A 20,242-nucleotide genomic window follows, 5' to 3' on the forward strand; every position below is an offset into this window, starting at 1 on the left:
ACTGCCAAGGCCACCACTAACCCATGTCATTGAGGGCCTCATCTACACGGGGTGTGAACACTTGCAGGGACGGTGACTCCAGCACTGCCCTGGGCAGCCTGTTCCAATGCCTGAGCACCCTCTGGGGAAGGAATTGTTCCTCATCTCCAGTCTAAACCTCCCCTGGTGCAGCTTGAGGCCGTTTCCTCTTGTGCTGTCACTTGTTCCTTGGGAGCAGAGACTGACCCCACCTCACTGCAACCTCCTCTCAGGCAGTTGTAGAGAGCAACAAGGTCCCCCCTGAGCCTTCTCTTCTCCAGACTAAACCCCCCAGGTCCCTCAGCCGTTCCTCATCACACTTGTGCTCCAGGCCCTGCACCAGCTCCATTGCCCTTCTCTGGCCCCGCTCCAGCACCTCAATGTCTCTCTTGCAGTGAGGGGCCCAGAACTGAACACAGGATTCGAGGTGCAGCCTCACCAGTGCCCAGCACAGGGGGACAGTCACTGCCCTGGCCCTGCTGCCACACTGGTGCTGATACAGGCCAGGATGCTGTTGTCTTCTTGGCTGCCTGGGCACAAGCTGCTCATGCTCAGCTCTGTCAATCAGCACCCCCAGGTCCTTTTCCATGACCAGTTTCCAGCCACTCTGCCCCAAGCCTGGAGCATTACATGGGGTGCTTGTGGCCCAACTGCAGGACCTGGCACTTTGCCTTGTTGAACCTCATCCCATTGGCCATTGATCCAGGCTTCTGTCTCCATCGAACAAGACAATTCAGGACCTATTTCAATTTACGCATGAAAAAGGGAGGGGAAGTAGTATATCTGAAAAACTAGTATCAGATTTGAATCCATTTTATATAACTGTGTTATGATATGACTAATAGAATTACTTCTGGAAGACTAACTATCCATTCTATCAGGCAACTCTGTTCTATCCGGTCTACTCTGGAATTTTGTGTTTAACATCATTCCCACTGACATCTAGAAAGGGACATTTGATCATTAGTTTGTACTTTTTCAGAGTAGTGTGCTATAATTGAGACCTCTAAGACTTTAGCAAGTCAGTCTTCCTTTTTTCCTTTTCTGATTTATTCAGAAATCTTACTCTTAACAATAAGAAATGATTAGGGGCGGAAAGATTTGCTTGGGATCTGAAAGCAAAAGAGTCATTATTTTCCTGAGACTGTTGTTCATTGAGATTCTTTTTTTTTACTTGCTGCTTTGAAGTTATTTCCATCATCTATAATTTTCAGTAGTGTTGTGCAAAGAAATTGAGAGGGAGTCAGGACAGTCCTTTCATGTTTTCAGCTGTCAGTAGATACACAGCAGATGTGCTCTGCCCCAAAGGCACAGCTAATAGTAGGCTCCTAGTGGAGTGCATAGGGCACAGGCTCCCCTGTAGCAGAATACACACACCATTCTGCTCCATTGCTTGAATACACTCAGATAGTTGCTGTTTTATATAAACACATCTTCTTCTGTCTCTAATATAAAATTAAGGAAATAAGCATTAGTAGCCAGAACAATTTTTGCACTAACTATATTGATCTTTCCAAATTGGTCTTGAGACTGCAGTTAAGTGTGAAACTGTCTTAAATGAGCAAACAAAATAATTTACTCTCTTCCAAAACAAGTTACTTAGGTAATAACTAGTATTTTGCTTCAAATAATCAGGAAGATAACATCACTTTTTTTTTTTTATGGAAGCAGTTGGCTTTTATGACTGCCTCTGAGATGTATTTAAATTATGAAAAATAGAATTAGTTTCTAATCATATTTTTAATTAGAGAAGAATCTTTCAGGCGTTTCTTACATACTGAGAAAAAGATAACCCACGTAGACACATCTGCAAAGTTACTATACAATAACAAAAGTTTAATTGATAGGGAAATATAAAACAGGCATCATTTTCTTAATGCTTTACATCATATAAATAAATAGATACGTGGTGCAAACTGAAAATGAGAAAGATGTTTGTCCATGGTAAATTCTCTGTGTATTAAATACTGCATTAGTAAAAAAGAGCACACTATAAATTCTGCTGAGATTTTTTTCCTTCTTTAGCAAATGTTAATGTCTTTTGCATCCCTGTGACATAAACAGCTATGCATAGAAGTGAAAGCAAAAGAGTGAAATCAAGATTAAAAGGCAAAAGAATACAAGGCCTATTTATTTAACCCAGATTATGAATATTTGTCCTCAAATGCATTGTGTTCCTCAGAATGTGTTTTTGTGTCTTCTCCTGTGTGTAACTGTATCCATAGTGTGTGTAGCATGCACTGAGATCAAAAAGATGGTACAAATAACAGGAAATTGCATTTTCTGAAGGGTCTTTGGTCTTTGTGAGTTATTTTAACATAGCCATGTCCAAGGTACTTCATAGTCTTCAAAGAAATTACAGTTTTCTGTTAACAACAAAGACATTTAATTGCTGTCTATTTAGCTGGACATGTTACTGTTCCTGACATTAGTCAGAGGAATAGTTCTTACTGTACTCTACATTTAGGTGTCCAGCAGCATTACAGACTTGCAAAATCACATTATAATGGCTAGATCATTAATTCTCTTAGTCTTTCATATCTTAATTATTGTGATAGTGTTTCCTAATGTAGGTGTTTTAACATTTTGTATTTACATTGTCCCTTGAAGAACTTCATGTTGTAATTATTCAGTGATCATTCTTCTTAATTTTTGTTTCTAAAGTGTTTTAACATAAGTGCTGCTTCTTCTGTAGAATTTTATCAGATCGATAGATTCAGGAGAAACAAACTTGGATGGAGCAATAGGTAAGGCAACCCATGATATTACAGTACTTTTATATGCAGTCATTCTAACTGTTGCATTGTATGAAGAAATATGATGATTTTTACCAATAGGACAAGCTGCATCAGAAGAATTTATTAAAACTACTTTATCCACCTTGGAAGCAGTAACACAGCATCCTGTCTTGTTGACAGCCCATCGCTTGACTGTAAGTCAATAGGCTAATAGGCCTAATTCCATGGATAAACAGAATGTTTTGAGAATTTAGAAACTGCATGAAATATGGCTTAAAATGTAGTGTGGGTCTGTTGGACAGTAAAATCTGTTATTCTTTATAGAGAGATTTATTTTTCAAAGCAGCAGCAAGGCATTCTGATCAGTTTGCTGTAGTTGCTAAGTTAGAGGGAGAATAAAGAGGGCTTAAAGTTTTGAAATAGCAGTTCTTGAAATGATTTCCATGTAGATTTACAACACGTGATTCTAGAAGTCTTTCTTCAGTCTCATAGCTTGGAAAGGCTACCTCTGAGGGCTGATAATCCTATTCCATCAATACTGCTCCTGATGAGATCATCAATAGCACTTACGGTGTTTTGTTGTTTGTTTGTATAACAGATTGCTTGCTAAAAATTACATTACTGTTACCAAACCCACATACTGTAAGCTTCTTACATCACTAAGATTTGTTTTCCTTGAAGTTTTTGGTTAAATTATTTTAGCGTGAGCTAAATTTTACTGTGAGCTGAAGGCAGAACAATTATGTTGCGAAACAGCTGTCAGCAAATCAGGAGGTCAGAATGTTTGCATCAGTGTTTGGCAACCTGTAGCCTGTACTAATGTGTTTGTGATAGAATTCCCACCAGAAGTTTAACCCACCATAGTTACTGGGATGAACATTTAATTAAAAATGAAATTTATGTGTTTGTATTGTAATTAGGTTAAGGGCATACTCAAATCTCTTAAATCAAGAGAGGCATTAGCAAATTGTAATACATAGGAAGGAGTGATCTTTGGGATTGTGCTACATAGGAATGGCTGATCTTAGAAATTAAGTGTTTTTAGGAGTTGAATCCTACTTGGTGTATATGCTAGTTGAGTATTTAAACTCTTAAGTGAAAATATAAATTGGAATTTAAATAAGTTTAGTGTTTCTTTTCATTTATGCTCACACAAGAGTGGTATTCAAGAAAATGGTCCTTATGCACAAAAATGTAACCAGTTAATAGAGGGGAAATAGTAGAGAACTGACAGTTCAATTCACTTTAAAGTTACATGGCAAACAATGTTCTAGAAAAGAAGCACGAATGTAGGTGAGGTAGGAATGCCTATGATAGCTCCCCACAATGCCTGTCAGCCCGCAAAACACTGTGCATTTTTAAAAGTAATTGTTTTACTTCTGTGGGTTATCGGTGTGTCTTACACTGACAGAAATTGTAACATGTTCTATGGAAGCCCATCAGCATTTACTGAGATTGCAATAACTTGTGTCAGCACGTTAAATAAAACTCCCCTAGCTGTTTAATGGTCTGGTGGGTTTTCCCAGGAAAAATAACTGCAAGGAGACATCTCCCATTTACAACTCTTCTTCCCCTGCTGCCATCCCCACATTCAGCAAAACATTATATTGAAGCCAGGGAATTGACTATCCTGCTGTCTTTTAAGTAGCAGTAAGTGACTTTTATTTAAGTACCTAAATTTCTGGGGAACAGTTTACTTCATCATGTACATTGAAAGGTTTAGATGTTTGTTTAAAATCCATCCGAACACATCATTAACCTTAGGTAGCAAGAGATAAAGCTTCCTGCCTGTCCAATGCTTATAAATTTATGACACAGACCACTTTTGTAGTATAGTTTCCCTGATTTAGAATAGGAATATATCAAAATTTATTAAATAGAAGTAATTATTAATTACCTTGTCAATGAACAAATTTTATTTTTTGACAAAAGAAAATCTATTACTTGACTCGTTTTCATAAATAACAGTTCTTCCTAATTTAAAACAGCCCTCCTGACACTCAGCACATGCCACTCAGACACAAAGTGGAGAAATTGCCTTGTATTTGGTATGTAAAATTCAGGAAATTGTCCACTGTAATTAATAATCTCTAAGCACATCTGCCACTAGTGGTGCAAACAGTAATTAGTTTAATACTATTTATGAAGTCTAGTGTGCTAATTATACTCGAATGCACAGCATACATTACTTTAGAGGAAAGTGGTACTTCATCTTCTATGATGCATACAGACCATTTTTAGAATTGCTGTTACTCAAGGGAGATCTTCTAATTGCCGCTTGCTGGGCATGACTGGAATCTATGAATAGAAATGCCAGCACCCAGAGAAACTTGGTGCTTTCTTAAAAAGTGGAACCAAGACTTGTTTGAGCTTCCAGATCGATACTGAAGTATAACAGTGGTTAATAGGAAACTCTCTTATTGGAGAGAAATGTGTGTCCTGGGCTCATCTCTAAAGCCTGGATTGCTCATTTAGAAGAAGTTGGTTACAAACAGCATTTTATGGATGGGGTGAGGGGAAGGCACTTTTTTCACTACAACTGTGACATTGCTTTAAAGTCTCCAATCAGAAATTAAATGCATTTCTAATAAAGTGTAATGAACTTAATAAAAAAGTTACTCTTCATCAGGGACTGTAGCGATAGGACAAGGGGTGATGGGTTCAAACTGAAACAGGGGAAGTTCAGGTTAGATCTAAGGCAGAAGTTCTTCCCTGTGAGGGTGCTGAGGCGCTGGCACAGGGTGCCCAGAGAAGCTGTGGCTGCCCCATCCCTGGCAGTGTTCAAGGCCAGGTTGGACACAGGGGCTTGGAGCAATTTGGTCTAGTGGAAGGTGTCCCTGCCTGTGGCAGGGAGTTGGAACTCGATGATTATAAGGTCCCTTCCAACCCAAAACAGTCTGTGATTCTGTGATTCTGTGAGGTTATATTAAGCAAGCACAACTGCTAAGTTGTTCAGTTTGGTTCTGGTTTTAGCTGCAGTGGAAATTATGTAAATTAATAGGTATTCAAGAGCAATGTTTCAGGTTTGTTTCTGCTTTGAGAAGAAAAGAATGCTTGTTCTGGTTTTTAGTTCATGTTTGATTTGCCTTTGTATTTCTGTCTTGAACAAAATTGAATAAATGGATGTTTTGTGATCAAATTTCTGATTACCATCAACCCGAAATCAATTATTGAAGAGATTCATTTCTGTGGGGACTGACTGCATTGTGTGTTGCTGACTATGATAACGTCAAGGGAAATTAATTGAAAGTACTCAAATGAAAGCCAATTGTGAGCAGTGATTTCATTTTGCATGCAGTTGTGTGCATTTTTACAAGATACAAAGGAAAGATGAATGGTAAGTGTGACTTGGCAAATTTTGACAAAACTGTGGATTTTTAGGTATGCAAATCTGATGAAGAGGGCCACCAGGAAGAGTCTGTAGACTGGAGTGGAATATAAACCCTGGTTTCTTAAACTGACCCAAGTTAAACTGCCTGTTTCCTTCATGTACCTAAAATGCAAAAATACTTATTAAATTCAGATAATAAGTATTATAAGAATATTTATTTTCAAAATTTGGTAAAGATTTAGATATAATTAGCTGGAAGAATTCTGTGCTGACTGTGCCATTTGCATTTTTTTCTCTATTAAGTATATTTATTTGCCTGACAAAGGATGTATACTGATTCAGAGCACTTTGAACAGTGATGAAGTTCATGATGGCAGGCAGTTCCTGTGGGAGTCCTTTCTATACTCTAAGTAGCTCTCAAAAATGATCTGTATACTTCATAGATGATCTTTTACCGAAAGCATGAAAGTTCTTCTCTGGTTGAGGCAGAAGTTGTCAGCAATGATTGTCCTCCTTAAGGTTTTAAAACTTACTTTTAAAACCAGCTAAAATAAAAGCGCCCTGAACATGATGGGTTGCTTGCTGGGAAGTCAAGGGAAAAGCAGTATGACATGCAAATCTACTGGTTGACAGTGTAAGAGCTATTTTCACCAAAGATGGCAACAGGAGAATAGAAACTTCTGTAAGTGCTTTTTTTTCTGCTCATCTTCGTCTTTTCTTGATTCAGCATCAGTGATGTTCTTCATCCACAGGCTCTTCTGATCTAACCACTGACACATTAATTTTGTCAGTGTAGGGTATGACTACATGAACATATTGTAGAACATTTCTTCAATCACTTCCCCTTCTGAAGGAGATTAGAATTCTACACCCAATGTGGCTTTCTGTCCATTAAGCTAATCCACATGACAGGAGACTTTTCTTGTGAAACCGGTTCTGCACTAATTGACATATTGAGTCAGTTGATCAGTGCTGTCTCTTCCCAGAAGGGAAGAAACCCAACACCGCAGTGAAGATTCTGAAGTTCTGAAGACTTTCCCCAAAAAATTACAGAAATGTCATCCTTCTCCCAAATTCATTCTAACATGTATTAGACTATTTCTTTTTCTATTACATTCTGAGAGATTACTGGCAATATTAAAACATTGAGGAGCATGCTGTGCCTCCAGCAAATGCTTTAAGGAATATGAAGGCAGCATGATCTTAATTCCATGATCACTTTCAGCAATAAGTTTGTGGAATTTTAAGGAGAGTAAATGTCAAGGTGATGTTGAATGTTGTGGATCTTACATGTAACTGGAAAAAGGGTTTGGGAGCTGCTGGTCTTTGCTTTGTTGTGCTCCGCTTTGAATAGTGGAGAAGAAGAACATATTTGTCACTGAAAAGAACCAGATATCTCTAGAAAAATCTCTGAAATAAAGTAACGGGCTTTGGATATGATATCTGCATGGAACAGATGGCATAGTTTCTTTATGTAAGTTTAATTCTGGGGTCTGATTTTCACTTGAGAACAGGGTTGTTCACAAACGGTATTGGATCAGACTTTAAGCCTGCTTACTTCTGCCTGCCCAGTGTAATACCAAATGTCAAGACTTTGACCTTAAGCATTGATTTAAAGAGCTCTGAAACTCAGGTTTAATCAAGGGAGGGATTTTTTTAGGTTGGTAATGTTAGCTGTATAAAGGTAAGTTCTGTGGTTGAGAAGGCTGTTAAGCTATCCGTATAGACATAACATAAATTGTAGGGGATAACAAGTAGGTCTGCTTTGGGTATATGCTAGTTCATTAATACATGATAGTTGCATGTGTATGTTTAATAGTTGAATACATCCTTGCCAACTAGCACAAGTGAATGGTAGTTTAGTTCTCCATCACCATTCTCAGAAGGTACCTCTGCTCAATAGGGATTTAGTGTATTGGATCCTTCCACTGTGAGCCCTTGCAGTGTTACAACTGCTTTTTAGTGGGCATTTGTGGAGCTCGGACTGTGCTTGGTGAGGTAACGTAAAGCTGAGGCAATGCTTGCTTCTTTCTAACAAAGCAGGCACATATTTAGGATGCAGGCTTTGTGTCTGACATCTCCTGAACAGTGGAGACAAGCAGAGAAGGACTGAAGTTACAGTTGTCTTTCAAACCCCTTCTAGTAGCTGGTAAATACTCTGAAGCTATGGCTTGTTTCTCTTTCTCTTTTGTGGGTTAAAATAACATACGGGCTTTGCAGAAGAATTTCTATAAAAATTGTGCCTTGCTTTCAAAAGATCTGATTTTTGTAAGTAATATAATATTGTAGAAAAGTGAGTACAGCTTTTTTTGGGCACTGTACCTCACTAGTAATCAGTGGATGTTATGGAGACAGATGTTCTGCTGTTGGACAGTATTCTTGAGTTTCTAAAATGTTTTTGACAAAGTCATGCAACAAAGGGTCTTCAAATCCATCAGTGGCCCTTCCTCTTACCCTCTGACAGATCAACTTCTAACTAGTTAAAATTTACAAAGTACAGAATAGAGATCAGTTTAAAAAGCATAGGTATATTAAGAATTGTGCCTCACAAAGATCTGGGTTGCAACATGTGCTATTTATAGCTAATCCAGAAAAGGGAATGAATATGTAGGTGACAGAACTGACTTATGACACTAAATTATTCACGGTAGTGAAAATTAAAACTGACAGAAGAGTTGCAGAAGGTTTCAAGATATTGAGTGAAAGGACAATAAAATGACATGTAATTCAATACTGATAAATGTCAAGTGACATATGGGAAAAATCATTCCAACTGTTCATATGCAGTGTCAAGCTGTAAACTATTTTAACTGTTCTGGAGATCTCTTAGCATAATTTTCCTATGAAAACGATAGCTTTATACTCAGCAGTAATCAGAAAGATGAGATTATTAGAAATGACTGGTAAAAGATCAGACAGAAAAGTAGAAAACATCACTACACCCTGGTAAGTCCATAGTGCCCTCAAGACTTGAATACTGAATGCAGTTGTGGTCATTCACTCTCAAAGGGAATGAAGCTTTACAAGATAAAGTACAGCTCAGTGATGTGAGGAGGGACTGAAGGATAAAAACTTCAGCTTGTAAACTAAAGACTTGAGAGTATAGAATTATGAATGGCATGGGAAAGACTAATTGGCAATAATTATTTGTCATTTACATAAAACAAGATTAAGCGGGTATTGAGTTAGCTGCTTTAAACTAAACAAGGAAGTGCCTTTTCATATAGCATGATTGAATTGTAGAATCCAGTGCTGTAGGTATTGCACATGCTAAAAGTACAAGTTTAAGACAGGATTGAACAAATATATGGGAGAAAAGGCTAGCAAGCACTACTAAATGCAAAAATACAGATACAGCATCAGATTAGGAAACTTCTTAACTCGAGAGTTACTTTACTAGAAACTAGATTTGTGCTTCATGCTTGGTCTATTTTTTCTACTCTTTTTCTACTAATTTCCTATTGTCAGGAACAGGGTTACGAACTTTGAGCTACATTGGTCCTGTACGTGTGTGTTCTTACTGGGAGATATGGATGTAGTGTGTATGGAAGTTTCTAGTATTTTATTGCTGTTTTGGGTACTGATAACAGCACGGTCATGGCAGAACAGCCTTTGAATGCCATCATTACAGAGTTATGCAGTGGTGGCTTTTTTCAGTTAGGGATTTATCATGAACAGGATGTCAGGCTGTTCAGAAGATGGTAGAAACCCATATGTAGCTATGATCATATTCAAACTATCTAGTCTGTTTAGGCTTAAAGAATATTTCCTGCCTTTTTTTTTTTTTTTCTTTTTAAGCAATCTTAGTGATGAAGTCTGAGACAAGAAAAATATCTGAATACCTTCATGCATATATGGAGATTTCATTCCATGTAGATATCAGCAGTCATTTAAAAAGAAGAAAAACTGAATCCTTGTTTGAGTATTCTTCTGTTTGTTTCAATCCCTCCAGAAAATGCCAAATTCCTAATACAGTGCTTCTCTATACATAACCTACAGAAACTTGTGCAATTTACTGGCGAATTTATTAAAAATATTCCAGGTATTATTGCACTTCATTTTATCACACCTCAGTAATTACTTGCTTAGTTCGTATCTTGTTTTCAGGTTTGTGTACACATTAATGAAAAACAGGGACCCAAATGGCATGGAGGGAAGATGAGGGTTGCAGAATTAGGAAGTATCTGTTTTAAGTTTCATGTACAAAAGCTTCTCCCTTCAGCATGTGCCTTCTGATCTACTCTTGCATCACAGGATAATTTTCCATAGGATTAGTGCTTCATTTAGTTATCTCCCCACTGCACTGAACAGGCACAAGGTGAACACCTGCTATGGAGAATTCCATTCTAAACAGATTTGTTTGCCAAAATTGAGGTTCATGTTAGAAAAAGGTCAGAAAAAGCTACTACAATTATTTAAGACCTAGAGAATCTCCTTTACAATGACAGATTACAATATATCTATCTTAGAAAAGACTCATGACTGGCTTACTTCACTCATTATGTGGAAAGATTACTGTTATTGCTAGATAAAAGTGAAGGGAGATTTGAAGCTTCAGAAATTGGAGTTGCATCATACTGGTCTGTACTGACTTTAATTGATCAGTCTGAGTCAATGCTGCTGCCACTGAGTGATTCATCATTCTCTGAGTCCATACATTGCTTCAGGCAATTGCGAGCTGCTGCTTTGCCTCTTTTTCTGTCTCACACCTTTGATTTACCACTTAAATGTGCTTTGCAGTAGGTTGAACTGGATTTTGGGACTGAAAGACCTTAAGTACATACATATTTTTTAATCCCACCTCACAAGTATGTTATAACTGATAAATTATTGTTTGTAGAAGTTTAGAAACCTGCACTAATGGATTTGTTGGAGTGCAGTGTAGTTTTGTGATTTATCTTATTGCGTATTAACTGAAAAGACCATAAAATGTTTCAAAATTACAAAGTGTTACAAAAGTTACTACATCTATGGTATATAGTATTATCTCTATAGGTGTAAAGACTGTTTGTACTTGCAGGAGTAGTTTTACTGCCATACCTCAAGCAGTCCTCTACCTTTTTTATTGAAAGTATGTAACGAAGACAATTTTTGGTAGGTTTTTCAGAAGAGAAAAAAGACTAAATGAATCCATTAATGTCAGAGATTTAACAGAGACCACCAGCAAGCAATGAAAGAATTGCCAACTTCATTCAGTGACCTCTTTTCGTACATACTTTCAGCTTCTATAGATGTTTCTTAATAGTAGCTGCAGAAATCCAGACAAATTCTATCTTCTAGTATTAATCACTGAAAGAAAACACATGGAGGATTATAGCACAGTCTTTTTACACCAAATCCTCTCCACGGTGTAGTGAGAACCTGCACAATAATTTTATTTGTATAAGTAAATCCAAGGACAAGCTGTGTATCCATCATCCGTACTTAAAAGTTGTAGGTCTGTCTGTCCATCCGCTCCCCAAAACCAAAGGATGTCCTGTCTAAATAAATCATAAGTCATTTTTACCAATGACTTAAGACTTAGCAATTAATTCTCTTATAGAGAATACTAATAATGCATTATTTTTATATTAGATATATAAAACTGACTTATAGCCAAGTTTGCCAGAAGTTGATTTCAGATGGAACTAAGCTGACTAATTCTGTGACAGATGATTGATCTGTAGCAATAACACTCGTGGACAATAAATAGTTGACTGGGTTTTGGTTGTTTTTTTCTTTTCATATTTAAATTTTAAGTCTGTATATTTAAACTTTAATGGAAGACTGTGTTCAAGGCCAGGTTGGACAGAGCCTTGGGCTACATGGTTTAGTGCGACATGTCCCTGCCCATGGCAGGGGGGTTGGAACTAGATGATCTTAAGGTCCTTTCCAACCCAAACTATTCTATGATTCTATTATTAGAGTGGAAGAAGTTAAAATTTCATCAAGTCTCTATTAAAGCTTACGGGTATTTCATTAGAGGTAGTACATCTTTACTGATGTATTTTAGTTCTATGCGAGTTTGTTTTAGGACATTTCTTCTGAACTCTATTCAATGATTAGTTTGTGGATTAAAGCATCAGGATTAATAGATATTATAATACTCTTTTTTCTTAGTATCTTATATCTGCACCGCGTTCTGTATTTTAAATTAGAATTCACGCTCAATGAATTATACCAAAGTTATTGTTTTCTAGATAAAAATGTATTACTATCTGTAACTTAATGGCAGTTTACCAGAGAAAAGTGAACTTGGTGGCTTTGTAAGTGTAATTATAAATGCATTTCCGTGATTATTCATCTCTTTGATTAAGGGCTCTAGCAGTGGAATAAACATAGATAATATAATGTATCTCTGTTCTGTTTTTTTCCCCTGTATACACTGTGAATAATCTAAGCCAGCTCTTTCTAATTCTCTGTTTTAGGTTGAAGACTGTATCCTTCCCCCACTAGTTTCTCTGGTCCACAGTCAGAATGGTAAGTAGATGGCTACATCAACTACAGTTTCCATGAATTCCACATTTTGTTTTAATTAGAGTTCAGTGTGGTCACATTCTTGGCACCTTTATTTTCAAGTGGAATGGAGACTCTTCAGCTTGCGGTTGCTCTCAGAAACCACATCACTGCTTTTAAGCCACGAGGTCATGGCTGAGGAGAAAGGGGAGAGCCTCGACTCAAACAGCAAGCTTCTGTCTCTCATTAGAGATTCATTGCTGCCTCAGTAAGTATAATATTGCTCCTGTAATGGGGAATAAATGGATACTCAATCCATTTTGACAGCGTATTTGTTTTAACTACCCTTTTTATGTTTAAATAGCGAAATGAAAAGAGGAATGGCACTTAATTGCTGCCAGAGTTCTCTGCCCAACATTTCTCTCCTAGGTTTATTTAGTACTTTGTATACACAACACAAACACAACTTTGTGCAACACTCACTTCTGATACTGTGCCTCTGGCTGCTCTTGGAGTGAAACAAGTTTCCTCTAGCTTTTGGGCTGTGACTTAAATACTTCTCTTTGTTCTGCTAATAAAGTGAGAACATTGTAACAGCAACATCTTTTTGTCTATTTTGGGATATTGTGCCCTCATGGAAGATGTTCTGAAATCATAGGGAATGGCATCTAACTTTTAATAAAGGATATAATAAATAATAAAGGATAATAAATAGAATGGGTTAGTCCTCCATGATCCACCCAGGGGTTATTGCCTCTGAATTGCTGTCCTTTCCTGCTGCCATAAGCAACAGAAAAACCCTCCAGAAGAGTAGATGAAACTACAGCCTGTGGGCCAGGTGTGGCCTGGAACTTCATTTGTTTGGTTTATCGTCAAATGAGGCCTGTAATTTCAAACTCATTGCAGGTGAGCATAAAGACAAGCTTTCTGTGTTATGCACATATGTACTGTGAGCTAATAACATCTGTGAGTAGAGGGAAGGAGAGCACGAACACAAGATCAATACAGGAATGATGAGTCATCATTTGGAGGGTTGGAACTAGGTGGTTTTAAGGTTCTTTCCAACTCAAACCATTCTGTGATTTATCTTTCATGTTATTGTAATAATGATACACAATGTGTGTTTTCATGTGTAGTCCCCAAAAGTTAATAATTCTAAATACTTAGCTGCTCTAAGTGACAAAATTGTTCCCCACCCCTACATTAAGTGACTGAAGGGTGGAGGGATGGATGCTGGATGATGATCAGAAACACAGTGCCTTCCCCAAAAATGACAGTCTCTTGCTAATTGTCTAATGTTCTTAAAGTTTGAGGACCAAAGTTCTGTCCATGCAAGATGTGTAATCTTTGCTGTGTGAGAGAAAGTGGGAAGGAAATATTAGAGCTCTATAGAGAAGCTTATTTTCACACCTTTGTTTTATTTTTTTTTTTCCCCTCTGGGAAATACAGAGTTTATCAATATGAATTAAAATAGAAGGCGGAAATATTGTTTTAAAAAATAGAGTATATGCAGTATTAAAAGCTGTCAGATAATTTTCTTCAGATAAGGGAAGAGACCTGGAGTCAAGCAAGACCAAATTCTGGCCTTGCTCTGGAACTTGCCATTTGTAGTCATGCCAATCTTGTAAGGTGTTTCTCATTGAACTGGGGAGTGTGGGGTCATACTGATTACAAACTAGAAGGAGAACAGGCCATATACTCCTGTCTCCAATATGATTAGCTCAATTGAGTGGGAGGGCTTTTTGGTCGGAAACTAAATATGATCCTTTTTAGGGACTTCACCTGTGCAACCTTTGCATGCATTGCATTATAGATGTATGAAAAAAGGCCTTGAAGTAGTTCAGAATCTTGGTTCTGGGCTTTAAATATTTTCTGAGTCAGTTCTTTTATGTCATCAGTAGAGATGGTGATACTTGTATTTGGAAAACCATTTGAGATTATCTCAAGAAAATAAATATTGAAGTTTATGATATTTGGAATATATTGGAACTTGGTATAAACAATTTTTACTCTAGCTTAGGAGCAGAGTAAAACAGAGTGTAAATCTTCTAGTGGTTCAGAAAGGGTTAAGTAGTGTCTGCATGTTTAGTACATTACTTGAACCTGTGGGTTAAGTCAGCCGCTACTAAACATGTTCACCTGTGGAGAGTAGGTAATCAATGCAAGAAGGCCCAGAGGGAACAAAAAGCCAGAGGAGGGTGTTCTGTGGAAAAAAACCAACTTCAAATTCAGTTTTGCTTTGAAAATGTCAAAATTCAGTTTGAAGAAGATTCAAAAAGAAACTAAGGAAAGACCAAGCAGATGGTTTGGTCTATAAAAAGACAAGAAAGGTAAGTTTTGTTCGTCAATGTTCTAGGTATGGGTAAGAAAATGTTGATGGGAGGTAGGAATGAATCCACATACACTCTCTGTTGTTCTCAAAAGAGGCTTTATCTGAATGCAAAGAGATTTGGCCTAAATCTAAAGAGAAGGGAGGTCTTAGATTCAATGTAATCTACTTGTAAAGATAACGTAAAGCTCTATTCCAAAAAGTAAGAGTTATTTGAAAACTCTCAGATAGAAAGTGAAGAGGCAACTAGCTTATGTTTGCAGGTTGAAGAGGTGTTTGCTGGTGGTGTTCAGTCTTTCTGTTGCTGGACAAAGGATGGGACAGAGAGTGACTTGGCTGGAGGACAGTCAAAAGCTGAGAGGCAATGGCTGCTTGTTCATGGGCAGTCTGTGTGGAGAAGTAGGTGTTTCAACCCCTTTTGATCCTGTTACTGAAAGCTGTTGGGTATGGAAGAGGGGGACATCTGGGTTTAACATGTAGTGTTCTTTCTAACAAAGGTTATGATGATCATCATTTGTCTCTGTAATTCATTCCTATAAATATCTTCCACAAGTTAATTTGTTCAAATGTAAAACTTACCCAGGAAATAGAGTTTTGGTCACTATGCATGAAATATAGTCTTCATTTTGAGATAAATGCAGGAATGCAGTGGTTACTATTTTTTTTCTCATCTTCAGTGTCATCAATAAAATGGTATTTCCCTTAAACATTTGTGCATTTGTAGATCAGAAAGTTAACTTCCTCATAGAATTTTGATCAAATGCAATCAAGTAGTGTCATTAAACTTCAGTTTGCTAAAAGGTTTTTTTTTCCTGAGCATTTCATAACCAAAATGAAACTTCCAGCTATAAAAAGAGAAGGCAAATGCGTTGTTACATATCCAGATTTTTTATCAGAAATTGAGCCATCAGCTCTCTTGAATTTGTAATATCCTGAATTATATATAAATTGACATTTGAGTCAGAAGCTGCAAAAGGAAAGGATTGTGCAAATGAAGTTTTATTTCATTTGGAAGATTGTGTAGCTTGTTTGTAGCAGACTGCCAAGCCAGTTCTGCAAGTATGAAGTCCACAATACTTGATATAATTTGTAGATAAAATGTTCAGTCTCTTTGAAGATCTTAAGAGAAACCATATCCCCAGGTCTGTAGTTCTTTTTGTCATGGTTGTGTATAGAAAAGATTGACAAAATAACTCCTTGCAGTGTAGTACTGAGAGTTTACAAAACCCTTATAAGATGCTCTCTAAAACTACTGTTACTAAATTGGTTTGTGTTTTGAAGTGGCAGGGAAATCATTGAAGGAACTCATTAATTTAACAAGGTATCTCAAGCACGAAGTATTTTCCTTTCAGAAGAGATTCATATATTCATATGAATATGAATATTCATATATATTCATATAAAGGCCATAGCTCCTAATGGCCTTTATTCAGGCAATGTCGTCATATTAATTGCCAAGACATTGACTTTAGTAATCTGTGTTTGCACAGATGGTATTTGGTTTGATGGATCACTGCGCTTTCCCTTACAAATACACTTTACTGATGTTATCTTTGGGGGAGAGGAGAAAGGATTTTCAAGTAAAAGGAAATAAAGTGAGGCTGGTTCTTATTGCACCTTGAGGAATTAGAATGCTAAGTCTGCACAATAATTTTCTTTCAAATGTAGTACATAGAAGGCTTAAAATTGTTTAGAGTGGACCCTGTTTAGGGAAGGTATTGACGTGCTTATAATAAAACAAGCATAGAGCCAAGTGTCACATTTTTGAGCTGGAATGGCTGATTCATTTATTATTACTATTGGGAATCACCATTTTGGAGACATAAATCCATGTTTTATGCATAAGCAGATGACTTCTGGCACTTGAGTTACCTGATAGCATCTTTGCTTGCCTCAAAAGACTTAGTCATGGATTCTGGGGGAAAGAAAAAGGCCAATAGCCTCATTATGTTTGGTAGGAATACGTACTGCTCTCATGTAGGGCTTCCAGGATCAGGGCCTACTAATGCATTGCAGTGTTTTCTTCTTTTATGAAGAAAGGGACTTTTTAATTGCCAGTGAGAAATAGTTTTCTTTCAGGAACTGAAATCTGTTATTTGTAAAAGAGATTTTAATCACTGAAGACATAAAGCAAGCACTTCTAATTTGTTAATTGTGTCTTTTCTTCAATGTGGTTTGCAAGTCTATGGCAGCATGTTCAGGCTAATAGTTGCCATGGCACGTTGCCAGTAGGCTGTGTGCTTGTGCAGGAATGTCAGCCTCTGTGAAGGAGCTCCCACAGGCTACATCAAGACTACACAGTTCATGTGCTTCACCCTCCTTGTCTTAGGCTGGTCTAGATCGGAGATGTGGCCAGAAAGCATCACATCTCATTCTAGATTCCCTTCCTGTGTAAATCAGAGTGCCGAGGTTCGGTGCGTGGGGAGAAGGGATCTTCACTGCAGCGAAGAGCTAGCTCACAGCAGGGTACATGCCAGGTACACCCAGGTGTTCTGGATCCGGGTTCTCAGGAAGCACTAGGGTTCGCAAGATGTGAAGAAAATTCTTTATTTGCTTGATTCCATCCTCTTCCCCCATTAGAACACAAAAAAGACAAATGTAACGGAAGTACAAAACATGATAACCTACCACATTTTCCTACAAATCATCCTTCACTTATACTTGATTAATTCTTCATGGTTTTACAAATGAAGGGAATCATGCTTCCAGTTCTATTACTTCCACATGGTTTGAGTAGCACTGTTTTAATCAAAGACGGTGTTTTAGCATGACCGAGTTTGTGGGGGTTTTTTTATGCTTATGTCTTTCTCTGTTCCATCATTGTATCCTGTTGCCATCCACACACAATTTGAATTAAACACAATAAAAATAGCCCTGTTTGCTGGGTGGGCATTACTGGAATGTTAGCAGCTACAGCAAGGTCTAGTTTGGTTTTTAGCAGCCTGTTTTCCCTTACCAAGATTTCCATGAGGTGATGTTTGGAAATGTTTCATAGATGTTTTTCTTGTAGTTTTATCTTCACTGCCGTAGCTCTCAATAAACATTGTTTTGAAATATTTTCTCTTCCATGCTACTTGGAGAATGGAAGTATGCTGTAGTTAGAGCAGTATATTTTGACATTTGAAATAAAACATAAAGCTCAGTACGAGTGCTATATAAGTAAAATGTTTCCTTTTGAGAAAAAACACTATGTAAACAAAATATAAAGCTTAATCATATATAAGTTGGTTGATGGTCTTCCTGAGCACTCAGTAAATCTTCTGTCTAATATTTAGAGACTTGGTTTGTACTTATCTCTTTAAGATTAGATTTTTTTTTAACATATAAAAAATGTTTAATTTAGATAAATCATGTGCATACAGACGAAATGCATGGTTTATAGATGTTTCAATATAATTTTTATTTATAAAAACGTGTTTTAGAAATAGGTATACTTACACTAACATAAATATTACAGTAATTGTTAATGTATTAATAGTAAGTTATATTAATTATAATGATTTATTACATTTTAAAATTGTAGATCTCTTTAAAAAAAAAAGTTATTTTTTTAAATGCTGCTTTTAAAGAGAATCTGGTGCTGGTTTTCAAATACTGTACCTTTATTGCTTTGTACAGTTCCAAACAACATTGTATAACCACTGTGGTGGTTATAAAGTTTAGAAATGGGAAATGATATATTTTTAATATCAGCTTTTTAACACGCATCTCTTGACTTTTATTCACTCTTGCTGCCTCTTTCCCCCATTCCCTTTCAGGTATGAGCACATTCTGATGGCTCCAGACCCAGTACCAATGTATGCCCTGAAACTCTTGGTGGCCCTGACTGAACACAGACCTGCTTCTGTAAGGTGATACAACTACACATTCTCTGTTGTTGTGGCTTCTTTTTGTTTCAATTTGTTTTTTCCCATTAGGAATTAACAGTCGTAGAACCATAGCACAGTTTGAGTTGGAAGGGACCTTCAAAGCTCATCTAGTCCAACCCCCTGCAATGAGCAGGGGCATCTTCAAATAGATCAGGTTGCCCAGAACCACATCCAGCCTGGCCTGGAATGTCTCCAGGGATGGGGCATCCACCACCTCTTTGGGCAACCTGTGCCAGGGTTTAGCCACCCTCATTGTAAAGAATTTCTTCCTCACATCCATCCTGAATCTCCCTCTTTTAGTTTAAAACTATCACCCCTCATCCTGTTGCAACAGACCCTGCTAAAAAGTCTTTTTCCATCTTTCTTTTAGGGAAAACAGTTATTTAGTTATTGTTTCCCTTTTAGGAAACAATAACTTAGATCTCACTGTCAAACTACTTTTTCTAGCACTTAGGACATTTAGAAAATCCTTGCAGAGTATTCATTATAGGACACAATCTTTTGACTTTTGTCACTGAGTCTCTGTAGCTTCTCCAAGCTTGCATTTCACCCATGATGCCCAGGTGGATGCTTTCTCCTGTGACTTACTTGAATCGAATAAAAATAGTGGTAGTAAAAAGGCTGTAAAATACCCAAATGTTAAATTAGTATTTAACTTATTATTTCCACATCTTTCAAAAATAGCTGTTATTATTAACCTTACTTTAAAATAATTAGGAGGGAACTGGAGGGAGGAGGAGGGCTCCTGTGTTTTGTTTAGTTTGTTCCATATGATAGCATGTTCTCAGACATGTTCACCTAAGGCATTCTTCTCTTTCTTGCTCTCTCATTTCTTTAATCCCACCATTTTTCTTCTATCTCACACTTATCTTTCTTCTTCCCATCCCCTCAGCCTTTTCCTGCGTGTTTCCCAATTGAGGCATCAACATTTGAGCAGTTCTTATTTTAGCACAGGGAAGGACACAGATGCACTCCAGTTTTTTGTTTCATTTCTTCATAGCTGATACTGTCAGTCAGCTAACTTGTGGTGTCAGTGGGAAAAAACATTCGATCTTCTTTTACCTTTCTTTCCCCTGACACTTCTGTTTGCTATGTCAGGTAGTTTTTTCTATACAGCAGAGGCACAGATATTCAAATATTATGATTTTTTTTATGTCTTACAAGCTTATGATAAAATACCGCTAATGTACAACAGCTATTTTGAATGCTGTAATATTTTTCAGGAATACTGAGAAATAGCTTGTAATCTTTGCCACTGCTCCACTGATGGGGTCGTTTTTAATACTCTGTGTTATGGGAACTCTTCCACTCTATTACTTTTCAATTTAGCAGTGGAATATTCTAGTGATACCCCATTAATGTGCTGCAGAATTACGTCTCTCAGAAACATAAGCTGCAGCATGTGTAAAATGGTAGCTGTAAAAAGAAGTTTAATGTGTTTCATGTTTCTATGAGAACATGAAATATTTGGATGTCTGATCATATGAGCATCCAGGGGAAGAAAATCCAGCTTTAGAGAAGG

At 37.2% G+C, this 20,242-nt stretch overlaps 1 protein-coding gene across 2 annotated transcripts in view; it reads left to right on the forward strand.

Moving 5' to 3' along the window:
- The window catches only part of ULK4 (unc-51 like kinase 4), a 225,741-nt gene that overhangs the window by 77,490 nt on the left and 128,009 nt on the right, over positions 1-20,242 (forward strand). For both annotated transcript variants that reach the window (XM_030512705.1, XM_030512714.1), the window contains exons 27-31: positions 2,714-2,765; positions 2,856-2,950; positions 12,495-12,546; positions 12,646-12,790; positions 18,610-18,702. In XM_030512705.1, the coding sequence (XP_030368565.1) occupies positions 2,714-2,765; positions 2,856-2,950; positions 12,495-12,546; positions 12,646-12,790; positions 18,610-18,702 (437 nt within the window). The remainder of the gene's footprint in view (positions 1-2,713; positions 2,766-2,855; positions 2,951-12,494; positions 12,547-12,645; positions 12,791-18,609; positions 18,703-20,242) is intronic.

Source organism: Strigops habroptila, chromosome 1 (genome assembly GCF_004027225.2).
Source record: "Strigops habroptila isolate Jane chromosome 1, bStrHab1.2.pri, whole genome shotgun sequence".
Classification (NCBI taxonomy): domain Eukaryota; kingdom Metazoa; phylum Chordata; class Aves; order Psittaciformes; family Psittacidae; genus Strigops; species Strigops habroptila.